The sequence below is a fragment of the Macaca thibetana genome, chromosome 17 (assembly GCF_024542745.1).
Source record: "Macaca thibetana thibetana isolate TM-01 chromosome 17, ASM2454274v1, whole genome shotgun sequence".
In the NCBI taxonomy this organism is placed as follows: Eukaryota; Metazoa; Chordata; class Mammalia; order Primates; family Cercopithecidae; genus Macaca; species Macaca thibetana.
The window spans coordinates 92583015-92605001 of NC_065594.1; the positions used below are offsets into that span (position 1 = coordinate 92583015).

Genomic DNA, 21987 nt, shown 5'->3' on the forward strand with positions numbered 1-21987 from the left:
GGACCATGGTGGACAGCATCTTTCCATCAGGAAACAGTTGTTGGATTTGAGACAGCTAGCATGGAGTCCAAAAGGCCTGATGTTGAATATTCTGCTAGTAGAATTCATGAGTAAATGGTTCTTCTTTCTGCTGGTCAGATCATGATCAGAAGCATCTTCCTGTTCTTGGACCGCACCTATGTGCTGCAGAACTCCACGCTGCCCTCCATCTGGTGAGTGTCCTCACAGGGCAGAGCTGCGTCTTCGCTGCGGCTGTGCCTTCCGTCCCATTTGTGTCTTCGGCAGGCTAAGATGGTAAAGTGTGTGTGATTACTTGTGCCTTCCTTTCTTCATCCAAAATCATTAATGTGAACGTAGGAGTCCAGGTGGGTCTTAGCTTTGAAACGCCAGGTGCCTGGCCAGCAGCGAGGAGTAGAGCAGGAAGCTGGGACAGGCGGCTGACTTTGGTCATGAGGGTGGAAACAGAGGGCCTTGGTTTCTCTCTGACAACTGGAGTTTGAGCCTGGAGCAGCTCTTTCCAGCACTGCAGTCGAAACTCTGAGAGACTGCCCGCTGCCCATGGGGTCATAGCCCTGAGGCTGCGTGGCCCCTGTGGAATGGCTTGCTCAGCCTCCTGGCCTCCTGAGCACATAGACAGCACTCATCATCCGTCATCTTTCGGGGACTGTATACACTAGGGGTTCTGGGGCCCCTCCTCAGCAGCATTCACGGCCACTGACCCCTGCATGTCATCTGCTGACCCCCATGTGTCCTGTGACCACTCCATGTGCTGAGTCCTGCCGCCTCCTGCAAGCCGACCTTGGACAAAAGCTGTGTCCGTCTCACCGTCCGATTTGTCTTGTTCTCTGTTCACCGTCTAATTGGTCTTGTTCTCTGTTAATGGAGTGTTTCATTCTTCTCACATTCAAACATAAAAGTGATGTTGTGCCTTCTCATGACCTTTAAACCCAAGTTCTTTAAAATGTGCCTGCTTTTCCTACCCCCACCCACTGGGCACACTGACCCAAGGCAGTGTGATTTCTGCCTTCGGCATGTAGAGATTGCTCTTGTCTGAGATGTCAGTGACCTGCAAGTTACCAAATCCAGCAAGCCTTTTTTGTCCTTATTTTATACAATATCTGTGCAATTTTGGACACCCTGTCCTTGTTGAAGCTCCCTTAATGCCATTTGTCCCTCTGACTTCCTGGTGGAACCCCCACACATCTCCTAGCAGACATCCACGTAGTCTATGAGAAGGCAGACACTGACAGAAAGGACAGCCTGTGTTCCGGGAAACAATGGAGATAATAAAAGTGATCATAGTAGTTTATTTAGCATTTACTCTGTGCAAAGGAGTGTTTCCTACTAATGTATTTAATCCCTAGAGCAGCTCTATGACGTGGCCATTGTAACTCCCCTTTTATGCAAACTAAGGCACGTAAGTTGAAATAACTTGCCCTACCTGGATTGTCCAGCCCATAGTCTAAATGCTTTTCAAAAATTATTATTATTATTTTTAGAGACAGGGTCTCACTCTGTTACCCAGGCTGGAGTGCAGTGGTACAGTCATAACTCACTGCAGCCTCAAACTCCTGGGCTCAAGTGATCCTCCTGCCTTGGCCTCCCCTGTAGCTGGGACTATAGGCACGCACCACCACATCCAACTAACTTCTAAAAATTTTTTTGTAGAGCCAGGATCTCACTATGTTGCCCAGGCTGGTCTCAAACCCCTGGCCTCAAGCAATCCTCCCACCTCAGCCTCCCAAAGTGCTGGAATTACTTGTGTGAACCACCATGCCCAACACTAAACTCTTAATTTGTAAACATAGTGTATACCATAACCGTCATACAAACTACAAACATCATTTATAGAATAGAATAAATGATACCACCTCCAGTCTACCACAAGAGGCTAAAAACCCGAATGTGAGCATCAGTACAACAAGAATCCTGGTTGAGGTGTGTGTGGGCAATGCGTGGTGAGGACATTATCCATCTCTGGGATGGGGAGGAGGGCTGAGGGTCAACCTTGGCCTGTGCTTTGGAGAATGAGCAAGGGTGGTCAGGCAGCTAAGAAAGAAAGAGTAGGGCCGGGCGCGGTGGCTCAAGCCTGTAATCCCAGCACTTTGGGAGGCCGAGACGGGCGGATCACAAGGTCAGGAGATCGAGACCATCCTGGCTAACACGGCGAAACCCCATCTCTACTAAAAACACAAAAAATTAGCCGGGTGAGGTGGCGGCGCCTGTGGTCCCAGCTACTCGGGAGGCTGAGGCAGGAGAATGGCGGGAACCCGGGAGGCGGAGCTTGCAGTGAGCTGAGATCCGGCCACTGCACTCCAGCCTGGGCGACAGAGCGAGACTCCGTCTCAAAAAAAAAAAAAGAAAGAAAGAGTAGAAGGAAGGAAGCAGTAAGTTCAAAGCCGAGTATCTCCTGCCGCTGATGGCTAGGACAGCAGCATGACCGGAAGAAGCCCGTGTGGGGCCTGGGCGGGTGGGGAGGGGTGGAGCTGATGAGGGCCCTGAAGGGTTTTCAGCTGAGGTGGTGGTTTTGAAGAGAAGATCCCTGTGGCAGGGTGGAGAGTCACAGAAGTGGAGACCTGAGCCTTTCTAAGCACTGGCTACCTGCCTGGCACTGCCCCAAGGGCTTCACAGGCAGGAGCTAATAGCGTTTGAGCGTCATTTTACAGCTAAGGAAGGAAAGGCACAGAGACGTGAAGCTTCTTGCCCAGGGTCACACAGCTAGCAAGTAGTAGGGCCAAGATTCAAACCCAGGCAGCTGCCTCGAGCCAGAAGTCTGGCCATTGCACCTTCCTGCCCCTGCTGTGGTGAAGTGCACAGAAGACCTGGTGTGCAGCAGGCCTGGGAGCGACAGGATGCCTGTGGCGGTGTGGTGGGCAGTCAAGGGCAGTGCGTGTCTCCGCCACCGAGTGACTCCCAGGGCCCTCTGCACACCTCTGTGGCACCCACCGCTGCGGCTGCTGCCACCACTGCCACCATAATTCATATTATTATTACTGCCACCGCCAACACCCACCTACCACTGTTTCTACTGCCACCACTATCCACCCACCATTACTGCTGCCGTCACCGCCACCACCATTACTACTGCCACCACCACCTGCCCACCACTGTATTACTGCTGCTGCCACCACCAGCACCACTCCTGCCCTGAGGTGCCAGTTCAGGATTTCTGGCTGGAGCCCAGCATCTGTATTTTTGGCCCCTCCTTAATGGAGTACTTGGCCATTGGGGGCAGCAGGAGTGTTGAAGCAAAGCACAGAACCCCCAACATGGGTTTTGTGGACAGTCACTGGCAGCTGAAACATCTTCGTAACATTCCTCAGGCCGTGAGCTGAGGACTGCGATGAACCCTGAAAGCCGTGTATCACCTTCTCTTCTTGGGAAAGCAGCAAACATTTGGTAGGAGAGCTCCCAGGGCTTGGAGAAGGGAAGCTGCTGGGATGTGCTCCGCAGAGGATATTGGGAAGAGAGTGTACCCTGAGGGCTGTTGCAGATGGTGGCAGGCAGGGCAGGTGGGGCAGGCAGGGTCGTGGTGCCCGACTGAGCATCTCCAGTCACTCACCAGGAAGGTGGCAAGAACCCCGGGCTTCCGCCAGCAGATTATGTGATACCAATTTTGTTGTCAGTGGCATGCTTGGCCTAGCAGTATCTCCAGGGACATGGAGCAGACAAGGCACACTAGACTGGCCGAAAAACAGAAGTTTTTAAAAAGAAATTGTTGGCACCTAGATGTAGAGAATTAGCTACTTCACATTTTTTGGATGATATTGAGTAGCATAGCTGGAGATAACACCCATAACTTCTAAAAAGCGAAACTAAAATGTATTGTTTCTTACTGTCTGTACAGGGATATGGGATTAGAACTGTTTAGAACCCATATTATTAGTGATAAAATGGTTCAAAGTAAAACTATTGATGGAATCCTGCTGCTGATCGAGCGCGAGAGGAGCGGCGAGGCCGTGGACCGGAGCCTGCTGCGGAGCCTGCTGGGCATGCTGTCCGACCTGCAGGTGAGTGCTGCCTGTGCAGAAGATACCCGGGTACCTGCCCAGCTACTTGCACCAGAATAAATGGTTGTACCAAAGATGTTAAACAATGAAATCATAAAAGTGTTTGTTGAAGATAGAAGAGTGTTTAAAATCCCTAGGAGGGGAATGGCTCTCAAGCTAACACCACACCAGGTGCCATAAAAGGGAAGATGGATCAATATCACTACGTGAAATGTGCCTTTTTCATGGAAAATATACCACAAACAGACAAAACCAGATGACATACTCGGGGAGAATGTTAGCAACACACACAAAAGACAAAGGGTGAAGTTCTTTAGTGCAATGTGACCCCAAGGCACCGTAGGAAAAGAACAGAAGAGGGTCTGCCTGGCCGTTTTGGGAAGGACAGTGCAGCTGGCCGGCTGGGTGGCCACAGGCAGCTCCAAGTTCAGGTCATGGCAGCCTGCCCCGTCAGAAATTGGGATTTGTTAGCCCTTGAAAAGGTAGTTTCCTTTACTGAAATTGGTCAATAATTCTGCTCATTTCTTAGGTGTATAAAGATTCATTTGAACTGAAATTTTTGGAAGAGACTAACTGCTTATACGCTGCCGAAGGCCAAAGGTTAATGCAGGAAAGAGAGGTGAGATGATCGGATGCTTCCGAATCCCCTGGCTTCGTTTCTGCAGATGAGCATCTGGGAGGACTTTCCTCGTGTTTGCCTTTTCACACACACACAGATGTTTCATTGAAAATCTTCTGAAAGCTGCAGTCTTGCCAGAATCCCCAGTAATGAACTTCATTCTTAGTATACTAAGAATTTAGTTTATGTTAACTTAGAAACTATTGCCCTCCCCCCACAAGTAAAAATCTGTCAGATCGTTTCTGAAATAAGTAAAATAACTCAAATTTAAGCAAAATGATAAATACACCTTAAAAATGAAAAATAAATACAAATGATAAAATTTTTTATTTGTGTGAAGCACTGCAAAAAATTTTCCCAAAAAAAGCCATGTGAAAAAACATATAGTAGTAATAGGAACCCAAAAAAACTTAACCACTTTTCCAGATACCAGAGCAAAATCATAAAGGAACCTGCCCCATAGACTGTCACCCAAATGGCACGTGCTACTGCCCAGAATTGACCCTGGCCATTGGTTCCTTCATTCTGGCTTTGGAGAGGAAGTTTCATGTCAGATACTGAGCCCGGCTGCAGCTACCCCGGCAGAGCCTCAGGCCTTTCCTGCACTGTCTTGGGAAACATAGGTGTACTTTGAGGTCTCCTGCCACCATGTTGTTTGGTGTCCCCAGATGAACAGCCAGCTTGTTGACTTGCTTTTGCTGACCCATCTGTGCGGGGCAGGGTTGCCATTTAGCACCTCACCCTCCTACCAAGTGCTGCTCAGCTCCCTGTGGGCCCTGGGGATGGGAGGAGGGTGTGCACAGACCCCAAAACTTAGTGGTGAGCAGGGACGAAAGAGAAGTGCAGCCTGGGCCCTGTTCTAGGATGGATGTTAATCTCGATCCTTTCTCCATGTCCCCCCAACACACTTGCATCCTACCTCTCCCTCCCTGTTAATCTGTGTTAATATTTGGCTTGAATACATACTCTGCTTTTCTTAAAAATTGCATATAAGGAAAATAAAATTTCAATCTCTTGGATAATGTTGACAGTCTTTTTGTTACTGATACGTTTGTTTTGTTTGGAAGGTTCCAGAATATCTTAACCATGTAAGTAAACGTTTAGAGGAAGAAGGAGACAGAGTGATCACTTACTTGGACCACGGCACACAGTAAGTACCGATCGCTCACCGAGCATTCATGTCTTCACCACGGCTGGAGGGTTCTCCTGGCTGGTTATTGAAATAAAGGGTGTCTCTGTCAGTTCATTCAGCACTAAGAGTATTTTTGCACCTAGCATATTTTACTTTGTTATTTGTCCTTATTTGGCATTTACAAATTACAGTTTTTATCTAGTGCCTTGTCATAAGTTATTGTCTAAAGGGAGTAAATCTTGCTGAGATACTTGGCATCTTTGAGTTTTGAGATGGGCTATTTATGTTAACGGAGTATCACTGAATATTAGGCTATTTTGATTGTGCACTCATTTTATATCGCTTTAATTTTATTTATGGTGCTGTCACACAATTTTCTCTTTTCTTCTAATGTTTTTTTCCTGCAAACCTGAGGTTGATGAGTAGCTAGGGAAACAAAAAGGTTGAGATTATGTGAGTGTGCGTGTCAGGCACAGAATGTCCGTGTGATGGGAGGCAAGAACAGGGGCAGAGGGGACAGCAAGGGAGAGAAGTGAAAATGATACAATGTGCAGCCGGGTGCGGTGGCTCACACCTGTAATCCCAGCACTTTGGGAGGCTGAGGTGGGTGGATCACGAGGTCAGGAGATCGAGATCATCCTGGCTAACCCAGTGAAACCCCATCTCTAGTAAAAATACAAAAAATTAGCCGGGCATGGTGGCGGGGGCCTGTAGTCCCACCTACACGGGAGGCTGAGGCAGGAGAATGGCGTGAATCCGGGAGGCGGAGCTTGCAGTGAGCCAAGATCGTGCCACTGCACTCCAGCCTGGGTAGCAGAGGGAGACTCCATCTCAAAAAAAAGAAAAAGAAAATGATACAGTGTGCAGAACTGGGCCCCAGTAGGGAATGATAAAATGTACAGATGTGCAGAACAGGACTTGGTAGGACTCAGCAGAGAAAACAGGAAGGGAGATGAAAATGATACAATGTGCAGAACTGGACTCAGCAAGGTAAGGGAAGGGGCAGGCCGGATGAAGGAAAGAGACAGGATTATGACAGAATCCAGCACGAAAACAGAGCACGCAGGAGAAGAGATGTGGTCACTCCGACGTGTGGAGTTGGAGGAGGCTGTGGGAAATCCAAAATCTCAAGCCAGACAGGGTGGCTCAGGGGCCATGTTGTGCTTCCATCCAACTGGGAGCAGAAAAGCAGCCCCCAGGAGACTAGGAAGCAGCAGCCAGGGAAGTCCAGGGGAGATGGTGGAGAGAGCAGCAGCCACAGCGAAGCCCCACAACCAGGGTATGCCTCCCTGAGCCCTTTCTGCTCGTGTGGGAAGCAGGAGGCGGAATGTCGGCTCTGCCCTTCTCCATAAGATGGTAGGTTAAAACGTTCTTTATAAACTAGAAATGAAGGCTTGGGAAGATGGCTGAAATTAGCAATCCTTGGAATAAAGCAGATGGGTCCCTGCTTCCCTGGGCCTGCCCGTGAGCCTGTTTGTGCTGTCCAGTAGGGGGTTTTTAGAAAGTGCTTCCTTCAGAGTTATTAGCAACAGGAGTCGTCCATTTGCATGAGGAAATGCTCTTAACCTTCCGTTTCTGATTGCCTCTAGACTGCATCTGTCATAGACAAATGCCCCCATCTTTTACAGAGAACCAGTCTCTAAACTTTATTTCTAATGCTTATTCTCTTTGCCTTATGTAGGAAACCACTGATTGCTTGTGTGGAGAAACAGCTGTTAGGAGAACATTTAACAGCAATTCTTCAGAAAGGTAGATTTCCTAGTTCTTGTGCAAATTAAACTGAACAGTTATCCTTAATTCATTAGGAAAGTAAAGGGAGCATTACAAATAGCAATGTTAGGATGTTTGTTATTTTCATAAGACCGTCATTAAACTTCTTTTCTAATGAACATGTTAGCCATCCACAGGAGAAAAAAAATCAGAGAAAGAAGGGAAGGCACCTAGGGGAACTACATTCACTGCTAAAACCCCAGTGGCGGGAAGGCCCGGGGCCTTCTGTATCACACACATGCTGAAACCTGGGTGCAGCGAGCCTGATGCAGCTCCCTGAGGGACTCATTGCATGTGTCCGGCCATTCTCCACGCACACTCGGATGTAGGCGACTCAGGGAGCTGTTCAGGCTGTTAGATTTTCGTGAGGCTTCCCTCACCTGTGGACTTCGTGCATCTTAGTGTCAGATGAACTACCGCCTAGGTGGTCTGCTTAAGCAGAGCACACTTTTCTCCTGATTTTCTGGAGGAGAAGAGCATGTGTTCTTGTGCTGACTGGACGGCCTTAACGTCCCCTTCTCCCCGCGTGCTGGCCACAGCAGGAAGATGGCTTCTAGCAGCCTGCACCTTTAAAATGGATGCTGATGTCTTCACCTCGATCTTTGTTTTATTGCTTTTATTTCTAGGCTTCAAAGTGTGCTAAATTCTGTGGAAATTATAATGAGCAGTCTAACCTTTATAACACTTTAGTACTTATTGTGATATTTCAGTGTTACTGTTTGAAACAATGTTACCTTCTAAAAGTCATTTTAATGTATTTGGAAAATACGAGATTTTTTTCAAGCCGTTGGAAACCTTCAAGTTTAATTTTGAGAATGCCCTATATGTTATTCACATATATTCTGGTTTGGGTTCTACGTTGTCAGATAATGGCATTATGGCTAATGAGATCCTTAAAACAAGTGCAGCCAGAACAAAACCAAAAGGGAGGAGAATTAACATGATTGAGCATCTCCTGTTACAAACAGCTACACTTGATGTAAATATCTTTTAAAATGATTCTGTGAAATCATTATCCCCTTTCTATAAATAAGAAAACCAGGGCTTAAAACAGCCAGATATTGGTGCCTGAAATCACATTGCTTGTAAGTTGAGAGCCATGGGTCCAATCTGATTATGGTTTTTCTGCTTATTCCGTACTGAAACCTACACAGCTGGTGTAGTTTCACCTATCCGCCTAAAAACAAATGCATTCAGAATTTGTGTCAGGCGTTTTTTTGAAAGGAGTCACTTTATAAGAAAAAAGGCCAGGCATGGTGGCCCATACCTGTGACATCAGCACTTTGGGAGGCCCAAGTATCACTTTGGCCCAGGAATTCAAGACCAGCCTGGACAACAAAGAGAAACCCTGTCTCCACCAAAAAAATAAAATTAAAAAATTTTTTAAAGCCACAGGTGGTGCATGCCTAGGGTACCAACTACTCAGGAGGCTGAGGTGGGAGGATCACTTTGGCCCAGGAGGTTGAGCCTACAAAACTACAAAAGCCTGGGCGGCAGAGCTAGAGACCCTGTCTCAAAAAAAGAGAAAAAAAAAAAGAAAAAAGCCTGAGTGACAGAGCGACAGAGCCTGTCTCAAAAAAAGAGAAAAAAAAAAAAGAGCTGGGCGCGGTGGCTCAAGCCTGTAATCCCAGCACTTTGGGAGGCCGAGACGGGCGGATCACAAGGTCAGGAGATCAAGACCATCCTAGCTAACCCGGTGAAACCCCGTCTCTACTAAAAAATACAAAAAATTAGCCGGGCGAGGTGGCGGCGCCTGTGGTCCCAGCTACTCGGGGGGCTGAGGCAGGAGAATGGCGTAAACCCAGGAGGCAGAGCTTGCAGTGAGCTGAGATCCGGCCACTGCACTCCAGCCTGGGCGGCAGAGCAAGACTCCGCTCAAAAAAAAAAGAAAGAAAAGGCCGGGCGCGGTGGCTCACACCTGTAATCCCAGCACGTTGGGAGGCCGAGACGGGTGGATCACGAGGTCAGGAGATCGAGACCATCCTGGCTAACACGGTGAAACCCCGTCTCTACTAAAAAATACAAAAAACTAGCCGGGAGCGGTGGCGGGCGCCTGTGGTCCCAGCTACTCGGGAGGCTGAGGCAGGAGAATGGCGTGAACCCCGGAGGCAGAGCTTGCAGTGAGCCGAGATCGCGCCACTGCACTCCAGCCTGGGCGACAGAGCGAGACTCCGTCTCAAAAAATAAGAAAAAGAAAAAAGATTTCAAGTAAATAGTAGAAATTTACATAAATTATTCCAGTACATACTTTGTTGAGCAAAATTATTTAAAGAAAATGGTAAATTATATATGTAAAAGCTTACTGTAAATTGTATTAGAAGTATTTTAAAAATTAAAAAGTTACATTTTTTGAATTCTTAAGACATGGGTTTTAGGGCCGGGTGTGGTGGCTCAAGCCTGTAATCCCAGCACTTTGGGAGGCCAAGACGGGCGGATCACAAGGTCAGGAGATCAAGACCATCCTGGCTAACCCAGTGAAACCCCGTCTCTACTAAAAAATACAAAAAACGGCCGGGCGCGGTGGCTCACGCCTGTAATCCCAGCACTTTGGGAGGCCGAGGCGGGCGGATCACAAGGTCAGGAGATCGAGACCACGGTGAAACCCCGTCTCTACTAAAAATACAAAAAATTAGCCGGGCGCGGTGGCGGGCGCCTGTAGTCCCAGCTACTCAGGAGGCTGAGGCAGGAGAATGGCGGGAACCCGGGAGGCGGAGCTTGCAGTGAGCCGAGATCGCGCCACTGCACTCCAACCTGGGCGACAGAGCCAGACTCCGTCTCAAAAAAAAAAATACAAAAAACTAGCCGGGCGAGGTGGCGGGCGCCTGTGGTCCCAGCTACTCCGGAGGCTGAGGCAGGAGAATGGCGTGAACCCGGGAGGCGGAGGTTGCAGTGAGCTGAGATCCGGCCACTGCACTCCAGCCTGGGCGACAGAGCGAGACTCCGCCTCAAAAAAAAAAAAAAAAAAAAAAAAAGACATGGGTTTTAGTAAGATAAAGTACAAAAAGTTTGTGTCAGTAGATCAGAATGTAACTGAGAGAAATAAACATTTGGAACTCTAGGTAAGAATTGTAGGCCGGGCGCGGTGGCTCAAGCCTGTAATCCCAGCACTTTGGGAGGCCGAGACGGGCGGATCACGAGGTCAGGAGATCGAGACCATCCTGGCTAACACGGTGAAACCCCGTCTGTACTAAAAAATACAAAAAAAAAAAAACTAGCCGGGCGAGGTGGCGGCGCCTGTAGTCCCAGCTACTCGGGAGGCTGAGGCAGGAGAATGGCGTGAACCCCGGAGGCGGAGCTTGTAGTGAGCCGAGATCGTGCCACTGCACTCCAGCCAGGCGACAGAGCGAGACTCCGTCTCAAAAAAAAAAAAAAAAAAAAAGAATTGTAATTATAGCCCCACCGTATGTTTGCACACATCTTTAAACCACCTCATTTGTGTGGACATCGGGCCCATTGTGGGCAGAATCTGAGACTTTGTGAATTGGATGACTGTTCACTGTTTTGTGCTCTAACCTGGCTGCCTCTCAATAGTTACCATAAAGCAAGTATTTAGAAAATCTATGAGAGTTTTTCTAATTGAGGTATGGTTTTAGAAAACCCTTATAAACATTAAAAATCTAAAACACTGAAAACTTTTTTAAATGCTGTGTTAAATACTTCAAAATATCTGATGATATTTTTCTCTTATAGTTTAGGTGTGAATAAATTTAATCCACTATAAATTAGATTTGATAGCTTGTCCTTTTACATTGTCTGGCTGATGGACTAAATTAGAAGTATATTGGGAACATGAACCTCCCAGGTTAAATAGTTGGTGTAAACTGGATTTTCTGACTTGCTAACTTTAGTGAAATAAGAGGGCTTCAGTGACATGAAGAAGTAAATAATACATCTTCCAACATACTCAGAAAAAATGAGGTTCACCTAATAGGATCCATCTCAGATATTTAACCAGATCAGCCTTCTCATATACAGGCAGTGATGTGTAGAGCCGCCCAGTTTCTAAGCGGTGTATTGGCGTTCTTACCCTGCACGCTGTATTCTAGTTGAGTTATTGTTGTTAATGCTGCCCATGCTGTACTCTGCTGACGTGTACTGCACATCTCAGGGCTTGACCACTTACTGGACGAGAACAGAGTGCCGGACCTCGCGCAGATGTACCAGCTGTTCAGCCGGGTTAGGGGCGGGCAGCAGGCGCTGCTGCAGCACTGGAGCGAGTACATCAAGGTACTGGTGGGGTTTCGAGGCCGCAGGCGCGGGCGTTTCCTGCAGGGAGCAGAGCCCCTCCTGACAAAGGGAACTGGGCTGCTGGAGGGCCGGTTGGCATTTTCATCATAGATGATAGGGTGGATGGTAGTGTTCTATCTGCTTCCCCATCACCAGTGTGAATTTGCTTTTTAAGATAACACCAGCAGTGATTAGCACCATCCAGGTAGAAAGTATAACTTAAAGATCAACAGTTTTGCTCTTCTTCATCAGCGTAAATATTGGTTTAATTCTAAATCATGATTTTTCTGAAAGTAATCATTTTTGTAAATCTGCTTGTCAGACAAGATTTCCTCATGCCCTTAGCTCAGTGAGAACTATTATCTATTTGGCATATTAGGTAGCTTTATAGACTTTATTTCTTAACAGACCAAATTTAGGATTTGTTACTTAAACTTTCGCTTTCATGTTTCGAAAGCATTTCTTTGGCATCCCTGACAAGCCCAATCTAACCCGTCATAGAGTGGCTTCTTGGGCAGTACCCTGAGTTTTCACGTGTCCTGCCCAGGAGAACAGCCCCTCGGTGCTGACATAGGACCTCCCTGAAGACTAGGGGCTCTCGGCCCAGGGCATCACCCCACCAAGGGGACACTTGTTGATGTGTGGAGACGTTTGTGGCTGTCTGAACAGAGAGGGCACTGCTTGCTCTGCTGGGCAGCCCCGGGGTGCTGCTGAATGCACGAGGCAGCCCTCACCACAGAGAATCGCCTGCCCAGAGTGCCAGTGTTGCCCAGCCCAAGAAACCTACTGAAGACCCTCTATAATGAGAAGCCATTCTCCAGATGCCCCTTACAGAAACAGGAGAACTGAGGCAAACATCAGGGCCCCTTCACAGATAACTCGTGTTTTCAGCATGTGCCAGTTGCATGAATTTTCCAGCTTAAATGGTGAGCGTTTAGCAGGAGTCTGTGTGTGTGCTTGCTGGTGACTATTCTTAGATCCCAGAATGAAAAGATAGATAAAATTTCCAGAGAATTACGCTGAGAGAAAAAAAAAAAAGCCAATCGCAGATACTTAACATGTTATTGCATAACATTCTGGAAATGGCAAAATTTGGAAATGGAGGACAGATGAAAAGTTACTGGGGTGTAGGGATGGAGCGGGGTGTGTGGTTATAAAAGGCCCCAGGAGGTAGCCTTCTGCAGGAACTGTTGGGGTTTTGGCCGAGGTCTAGATGTGCACACCCAGATGAGTTACAAGTCAACTGGGCCATCTGAAAAAGACCTGGGGGGTTATCAGTGTCAGTATCCCGGTTGAGATACTGTTCTGTAGTTTTGCAAACTTGCCATTGGAGGAAACTATGGAAAACAAAGATACTGGGATTGCTTTGCTATTTTTACTATTATGCAGCACTTTCATTAAAAAAGATAAATGAAAGCTTACGTGCTGCTTTATGGAATAATCAGACCTCAAGTCACGTATCAGTCCAGCTATGCAAAGCCGGCACACCTAGCAGCTCTCCCCACAAGGTCTTGTACAGCGACGTTGAATTGGAAGTTACAACTGAGTCACACTAAATTGGCCATAAAGCTACTGAAGATTTAGGTTTTTTGCCAGTGAGACAGTCTTCAGGGGATGAGAATATGTGCTAAAAAACTAGGAAAAGTTCACCTTTGCAATTTCCAGTCTGGGTAATAAAAATCAGTGAGTGACCGTCACCCCTGAGTGTCAGCAGTAAGCAGTTATGCTATAACAAAATAGTGGTTTCCATTCAACTCCACATGCCGTTGTCAAAGTAAAGCTGTGCCCTTTCTGTTGGCATCTTTTTTTTTTTTTTTTTTTGAGACAGAGTCTTGCTATGTCATCCAGGCTGGAGTGCCGTGGCATGATCTCAGCTCACTGCAACCTCCGCCTCCTGGGTTCAAGCATTTCCCTGCCTCAGCCTCCTGAGTAGCTGGGATTACAGGCTCCCGCCACCACACCCAGCTAATTTTTGTATTTTTAGTAGAGACGGGGTTTCACCATATTGTCCAGGCTGATCTTGAATTCTGGACCTCGTGATCCACCCACCTCGGCCTCCCAAAGTGCTGGGATTACAGGCATGAGCCACTGCGCCCGGCCTTCTGTTGGCATCTTTCCACCGGCCAGCTACCTCGTGTGTGTGTGACGTGTGAGTGCACGTGTGCATTGTATTGAGACACATTTTTTAAATCCAATGATTGTATTCAGTTCCTCTTGAGCAAATGTAGTTTATGTCATCAAATAGTTAACTTTTTTAGTGCCACACACTTTTAGGAATGTTTAATATAACATTTTTTAATTAAAAAAACAAACTAGGCTGGGCGCAGTGGCTCACGCCTGCAGTCCTACCACTTTGGGAGGCCAAGGCGGGCGGATCATGAGATCAAGAGATCGAGACCATCCTGGCCAACATGATGAAACCCCCAACTCTACTAAAAGTACAAAACTTTGCCGGGTGTAGTGGTGTGCACCTGTAGTCCCAGCTACCTGGGAGAATCACTTGAAGCGGCAGGAGGAGGTTGCAGTGAGCCAAGATCATGCCACTGCACTCTAGCCTGGTGACAAAGCAAGACTCTGTCTCAAATAAAAAAAAAATACAAACTTAAAAAATGAGCTTTTCATTATTTGAAGTGATGGAGAAAGAAAACTGTAGCTAAGAAGTCCCAAGAGGTATATTTAATTAACAAGAATTACCTTGTCTTGGAGGAACTTACACATAAACATTCTTTTAAAAGCAATGGACATTTTCCCAGTCATTTGTAAGTTCTCTCAGAAACAGAATCGTAAAAACAAGGCATTAATAATGTGTTTAATTGTATATTCACATCAAGCACAGGGCTCGTGCCTGTAAACCCAGCACTTCGGGAAATCACAGTGGGAGGGTTGCTTGAGGCCAGGAGTTCGAGACCAGCCTGGGCAGCATGACCGCGTCTCTACAAAACTTTAAAAAGATTGGCCAGATGTGCTGACCTGAGCCTGTAGCACCAACTACTCAGGAGGCTGAGGTGGGAGGATTGCTTGAGCTTGGGAGGTCGAGGCTGCGGTGAACCGTGATTGTACCACCGCACTCCAGCCTTGGCTACAGAGTGAGGCCCTGCCTCAAAAAATAAATCAAAAAGTATATTCACTTAATTTTTGAGATGTGAATTCAATTTGTGAAACTTTTAAAGTTATTGCTTACTACTAAGAGTAATTTATATTAAACTATCCTGATTATATGATAGCAGGAGAAAATATTGTTTGGTATTATAAACGTATTGCTGAGTTGGTATTGATTTGCTTTTGTAGACTTTTGGGACAGCGATCGTCATCAATCCTGAGAAAGATAAAGACATGGTCCAAGACCTGTTGGACTTCAAGGACAAGGTGGACCACGTGATCGAGGTCTGCTTCCAGAAGAACGAGCGGTTCGTCAACCTGATGAAGGAGTCCTTTGAGACGTTCATTAATAAGAGACCCAACAAGCCTGCAGAACTAATCGGTAGAAAAATATTTTCTTTTTTTTTTTTTTTTTTTTTTTTGAGACGGTCTCACCCATTTCTAGACAATTTTTTAATGTGGGAAAATAAGGCACAATCAACCAAAATGTTCAAGCTGCTCAAGGGGTGTGTGGAAAACGTTTTTATCAAGTCTTATTAGGACACACGTTTAAAAACTGACACACCTGCATGCATGGGTGGAGGAGGGCATTTCCTTAAGGGAAAATGAAGTAGGAATTTAGAAAAGAAGTGACGCTTGACTTCGCCAAAGAAGGGAGATCACCATCTTTGTATCCTCTAATCAGTATTAAAATAGGATAAAACCAGATGAGATCTCAAAAGATAGCATATTTTAAAATACTATTTTTAAGTTGTACAATTTTTTCACAATAATATCAAAATGTATTTCAGAATTCATGGGCTTTCTCATAGGCTTTCTTTAGTCAGTAAAATTTTTTAATTTGAAGGAGAAAGGGGGCAAAGAGAACTGTAATAGATGATACTAGATTGTTGATTACTGCTGAAGTGGAAGATGGAACATGGAGCTTATTGTGCAGTTGTCTACGTTTCTGTGTGTTCAAAATATTCTGTTACAAAATTTTGAAAAGAAAAAAACTAACAAACGCAACAGAAGGAATTCAGGAGGCAGTTTGCTTTGACTTTTGTACCTCTGTATCATTGTGGTTTCTCTAAAGAAAAGGAATGTTGAGCTCTTGGGAATTTGGGCTTCTGGAAGTCGTGAGTTCCGCCATCACGTGGGCACTTTGATCCTCCCTCCCGAACCACCTTACGATGGCTTGTGCAGCCTCAGAAACAGGAAGCCCGAGTAGAAATGCTTTTACCCTGCGTTGCTGCCTTGGATGCCCTGAGAAAGTCTTTCTCTTTGAGAAAGTCTCCTCTGAGTTCATGACACCAGATCCTAGAAATGGGCACTCCAGCGTCCAGGGCAGTCACGTCCTGAAACCTGAGCATGTGTTTACTGAACCCATTTTATTTTGAAATTCAGAGATTGCATTTAGAGATAAGAAAGATATTTAATGATGCTTTAAACATTCAGTCCTGGCTTTGTTAAAATTTTGGGAAGTATTTACTTTCACGTGACTTGAGAAATACTTATCTTAGAAAATCAGATATTTGCTTTTTTGTCTTATAGTCATTTTGGGAAGGTTCCAGAATGTTCCTGTACATTGTTGCTTATAGAAATTGAAGATGCTCTTTTTTCTGATTTAGAGTGTTTACTATATTTATGCTCACAGCAAAGCATGTGGATTCAAAGTTAAGAGCAGGCAACAAAGAAGCCACAGACGAGGAGCTGGAGCGGACATTGGACAAGATCATGATCCTGTTCAGGTTCATCCACGGTGAGACTCAGAAAATGCTGCGTATTCAAGAGGTGTAAACACAGGCCCTGCTTTCTCAAAGGAGGTTTAACATGAGAATGTCAGTATCAGTAGATCCAGTTTGCATTAGAATGAACTCTTTTAAGGGTTTTCAGCAGTTGAAGTTTAACATTTGCTTATCACCTCTCTGATGTCTTGATTATTCTCATCTGGTTATAAATAGGTAAAGATGTCTTTGAAGCATTTTATAAAAAAGATTTGGCAAAAAGACTCCTTGTTGGGAAAAGTGCCTCAGTCGATGCTGAAAAGTCTATGTTGTCAAAGCTCAAGCATGGTAAGTGTGTGGGGCCTGGGCTTCTCCCCTCTAACTGACGGTTGCTGTCCTGTGTGTTGCCCTGATCTCACTCCCTCCTTCGCTGTGTCCAGAGTGTGGTGCAGCCTTCACCAGCAAGCTGGAAGGCATGTTCAAGGACATGGAGCTTTCGAAGGACATCATGGTTCATTTTAAGCAGGTGAGTCGTGTTTCTTCAGGTAAAGCAGCTTTTTTAAGAGTATCTGTTTATGTGGTGGCTCATGCCTGTAACCCCAGCACTTTGGGAGGCAGAGGCAAGAGGCTTTCTTGAGGCCAGAAGTTCAAAACTACCCTGATCAACATAGCGAGACCCTGTCTCTACAAAAGAAAAATGTTTCGAATGAGCAGGTAGTCCTAGCTACTGGGGTGAGGCTGAAGGTGAGAAGATGACTTGAGCCCAGGAATTTGAGGCCGCAGTGAGCCGTGACTGCACCACTGCATTCCAGCCTGGGCAGCAGAGTGAGACCTTGTCGTGAATGGGTGGATAGATAAGTACGCACATAGACAGATAGAGATAGCAGTACCTTGTCATAAGTAGATAAATAGATAAAGTAGGTAAATTCAATAGATTAGATAGAAAAAATGAATCTCACTCGAAACTGTGTAAGAAAAAAATTACACTATTAATGTTTCTCAAGTAAATTTTAAAAGGAGAAGAAAAAGAAGCTCTAAATGTGTGGCAAGAATTTGATTTCAGTGAGTCTGGTGGTGACACCTGAAGAAGGGAAAAAGGCAGTCCCAGTGAGGCATTGGATTTCACGGAATACATTCTGGGGACTGAGATAAATTCTGACGCAGCTGAAACTTTATATTGAAAATTACACGGTTTATTTTGTCTTAGGTTAATTATGTTTTATTACTTTCTCAAAACGGTTGTCTTGGATTTCTCTGTTTTTAGCATATGCAGAATCAGAGTGACTCAGGCCCTATAGACCTCACAGTGAACATACTCACAATGGGCTACTGGCCAACGTACACGCCCATGGAAGTGCACTTAACCCCAGAAGTAAGTGTGCGGAAGGCGTGCTGCCTGCTCCCGCTGTCATGCCCTTACCAAGCACAGATATGTCGCCTTCAAGAATTGTTTAATAGGGAGTTTTTAAAAATAGCCCACTCAGTCCGAAATCAAAAGTGCTCGTATATCCGCATTAGAAAGTGACAACTTTTGTCGCCCTCTGTGTCTCCTCCCAGTGCGGCCTGTGTCCACCTGCTGACCTGCGGGGCCCATGAGCACAGGCACTCGTTTTGGAAGTTATGGCTTGTTGAGCTGCAGTTCTTGTCTAGTTGTTCTTTCTTTCCATTGTAGACAGTGCTGAAGTCTTAGGAACGGCATTATTTAGGACTTTCCTTGTCAGCCACTACTTTAGCTACACTAAGCCCTTTAGTGGAGAGTTTGCACACGGGAGGTAGAATTCTGTGCTCAGCGAAGTGAAAATCAGCAGGAGATACAATACATGCACCGTTCATTGTAATACCAGGGAGAGGGAAGGGCTGAGACCAGCCTGGAATCATGGAAGACTTCCTGGAAAAGGCGTCCCTTAAGCCTGATCTCAAGTCAAGCTGAATAATGATTTCCTCAGCTGAGAAGGGAAGAAAGACTCACAGCTACAGTGGTTGGACAGTGTGATTCCTTTTCTTACCAGTCATAAGGGTCATGGCCAATGCTCCTTTAACAAAAGACAAATTAGGAGAAAACCATAACAAATTAATCTAAGTTTTATTTAACACAGCAGGCTTCAGAAGTGACGACCAAAGACCCAGGGAAGACTGTCCGTTGTTATACTTAGGGTTGATAAAGAATGGGCAGCCATGTAGAAATAGGTGGGTTAGTCTGTTTTGCATTGCTATAAAGGAGTTACCTGAGGCTGGGTAATTTGTAAAGAAAAGAGGTGTCATTGGCTTACAGTTCTGCAGGCTGTACAAGCATGGCCCCCGTGTCTGCGCAACTTCTGATGAGGTCCCAGGAAGCTTTCACTCAAGGTTGAAGGCAAAGGGGGAGTAGGCTGGAGAGAGGGCGTAACAGGCAGTGAGGGAATGTCCCAGACTCCTTAACAATCAGATCTCATGGGAACTCATTACCGCAGGGAGGGCGCCAGGCCATTCATGTGGGATCCACCCCCATGACCCAAACACCACCCACCAGGCCCCACCTCCAACACTGTGGATCACAGTTCACCGTGAGACTTAGAGGGAACAGACACCCAGACTCTTACCAATGTGGACAGAAGGGTACCATCTAACAGTAGTAGAGTAGTGGGGAAACCAGTAAGGCCTGTCTGTCCAGATTCTTCTTGTCCTCACTGGGCAGTGCTCTTTCCTCTCAGGTGTAGGCAAGACACATCTGGAACGACATCTTATGACTTAACTATCAGCAAGGTAGGTCAGAGAACTTCTTAATGTCCAGATCCTACACAGAAGGGCAGGAGAAGGATAGAGTAGTATCTCCAGGCTTTATGGCTGGCTTTGGGCAAGAGGGGTTTGAGTTTTCTCTGTCCTGCCTTGGGGAAGAGGAGTTCTCATTCCAGGAGAACTTTGGTGGAGAAGGTGGTGGGGTGGGAGAAGGTGAGTGAGAGACCTTGCTTCTGAGGCATCCTAGCCAGACTTAGAGAACATGTGCAGGACTCCTGCTCAAAGAAAGCCAGGCAGCCTGCTTTCCACATTGGCCACATGGTGCTGTCCCTTCCTCTCTCCACAGATGTTTGTGCTCCTGCACCGTTCCCTTTTCCCTTAATATTTGACCGGGCGCAGTGGCTCACGCCTGTAATCCCAGCACTTTGGGAGGCTGAGACGGGCAGATCACGAGCTCAGAAGATTGAGACCATCCTAGCTAACATGGTGAAACCCCGTCTCTACTAAAAATACAAAAATTAGCCTGGCGCGGTGGCGGGTGCCTGTAGTCTCAGCTACACGGGAGGCTGAGGCAGGAGAATGGCGTGAACCCAGGAGGTGGAGCTTGCAGTGAGTGGAGATCGCGCCACTGCACTCCAGTCTGGGCGACAGAGAGAGATTCCGTCTCAAAAAAAAAAAAAAATTCTACTGGCTATTTCTCAAGAACATAAGCACCTGTCAAATGAGGACATTCACCCCGATGTAATACTTTCACCCCATTTCTGTTGGTTGTCTCAGGTATGTCCTTTGTGGTGTTTTTCTGGTACCCAGCTGAGCCCAGGACCCAGGCAGTCTTTGATGCTCCTTGTGAGTAGGTTCAGGTTGGGCAAGTCCAGCCAGATGCCCCGTGTCCCCATCAGGATCCTGGCAGGAGGTGCGCACGACCATGTGCCCCAGTATCTTGGTGACATGCGATAGAATCCTTCTGATAAGGTGCTAGCTGGTTTCTCCAAGGTATCGGTAGTGTTTTTCCTTTTGTAATCGCTAAGGAATCTGTGAGGAGACATTTCAAGACTATGTAAACATCTTAATCCTCATCCAGCTGTCACCTGTGTGGCGATTCCTGCCTGAATTGATTTTTACTTTGGTGAATGGGGACTTTTTTCCAGCTCTATCATTTCTCTGTATTTAGAAGTTGGCGTTCTAAGGAAGAGCCCTTCTTTCCACCCCCTTTATTTACGTATTTATTTCTCTCTCTATATATCATTATGAACTCATGGATTCTTAATTTTTGTACTTATTTTGATGCTTAAATTGTCCCATATGTGGTCCGTGGGCCACCCTTACGCTGGCTTCTTTGCTCTTTGACATGCCTACATCATTTGCTCTCCTCCAGATCCCGGCAACCACTCTGCTTCCTGTCTGTATGGATTTGCCTACATTCGATACTTCACAGAAATGGAATCACACAATATGTGAACTTTTGTGTCTGGCTTCTTCCACTTAGCATGCTGTTTTCAAAGTCCATCCGTGCTGTACCATACGTCAGCGCATTATTCCTTTTCTGGCTGAATAACATCACAGTGTATCGATAGGTCACATGGCGTTTCTCCATTCACCAAATATTGGGCATTTGGGTTATTTCCACCTTTTGGCCGCTGTGAATGATGCTGCTGTGAACATGGGTGTACAAGTTTTAATTTGAACACCTACGGTCACTTCTTTTGGGGTATGTACCTGGGAGTGGAACTGCTGGGCCATGCAGGAACTTGAAGTTTAAGTTACTGAGGAATTGCCGGACTGTTTCCCTCAGCGGTTGCAGCAGCTTTTATCCCAGTTAGCAATCATGAGAGCTTCGCACCTTCTCACCTACACCTGTGATCAGCCTCTTTCGTTGTCGCCATCCCTGTCCGTATGAGCTAGTCTCTTGCCGTGGTTTGCATTTCCCTGAAGACTGTTGATGTTGAGCATCATTTCATGTCCTGATTGACCGTCTGTGTATTCTTATTTGGAGAAATGTCTGTTCACGTGCTTTGCCTACTTTTTAACTGGGCTGTTTATCTCTTGTTATTAAGCTATAAGAGCTCTTTGTATTCCAGATGCTAGATCCTTATCAGATCTGTGATTTGTAACTATTTTCTCCCATTCTGTGGGTTATCTTTTTACTTTCTTGATAGTGTGCTTTCTATAAAATTTTTTAATTATGGTAAAATCACATTTATTTTCTCTTTTGTTACTTTTGGTGTCATAGCTGAGAAATTGTTGCCAAATCAAGACCACAAAAAATTGAGGAGGTGAGTGCAGTGTCTCACACCTGTAATCCCAGCACTTTGGGAAGCCAAGGATCACTTGAGCCCAGGAGTTAGGAGCAGCCTAGACAACATGGTAAAACCCCATCTCTACAAAAAATAGACAAATTAGCCTCGTGTGGTGGTGCCCGCCTACAGACCCGGCCACTCAAGAGGTTTGAGGTGACAGGATTGCTTGAACCTGGGAGGTTAAGGCTGCAGTGAGCTCTGATCGAGCCACTGCACTCCATCCTGGGCAGCAGAGTGAGACCCGAGACCCTGTCTCAAAAAAAGAAAATAAAATACCACTATGTATTCTCCCAAAAGTTTTATAGTTTTAGCTCGTATGTTTCAGTCTTTGACCCATTTTGGGCCTGGAATGGTAGCTGGCACATAGTAGCCAAACGATAGCATTATGATTATAATGATCATCATTAATACT

At 46.1% G+C, this 21987-nt stretch overlaps 2 protein-coding genes across 2 annotated transcripts in view; both read left to right on the plus strand.

Annotated features, from left to right (window-relative positions):
* Positions 1 to 21987, plus strand: part of LAMP1 (lysosomal associated membrane protein 1) — a 127720-nt gene that overhangs the window by 21060 nt on the left and 84673 nt on the right. The gene's annotated exons all lie outside the window — the stretch shown is intronic.
* The window catches only part of CUL4A (cullin 4A), a 55933-nt gene that overhangs the window by 19942 nt on the left and 14004 nt on the right, over positions 1 to 21987 (plus strand). The window contains exons 5-15 of the mRNA XM_050767060.1: positions 139 to 212; positions 3848 to 4010; positions 4540 to 4629; positions 5697 to 5779; positions 7443 to 7510; positions 11640 to 11758; positions 15047 to 15239; positions 16494 to 16598; positions 16801 to 16911; positions 17004 to 17089; positions 17828 to 17935. Coding sequence (XP_050623017.1) covers positions 139 to 212; positions 3848 to 4010; positions 4540 to 4629; positions 5697 to 5779; positions 7443 to 7510; positions 11640 to 11758; positions 15047 to 15239; positions 16494 to 16598; positions 16801 to 16911; positions 17004 to 17089; positions 17828 to 17935 — 1200 coding nt within the window. The remainder of the gene's footprint in view (positions 1 to 138; positions 213 to 3847; positions 4011 to 4539; positions 4630 to 5696; positions 5780 to 7442; positions 7511 to 11639; positions 11759 to 15046; positions 15240 to 16493; positions 16599 to 16800; positions 16912 to 17003; positions 17090 to 17827; positions 17936 to 21987) is intronic.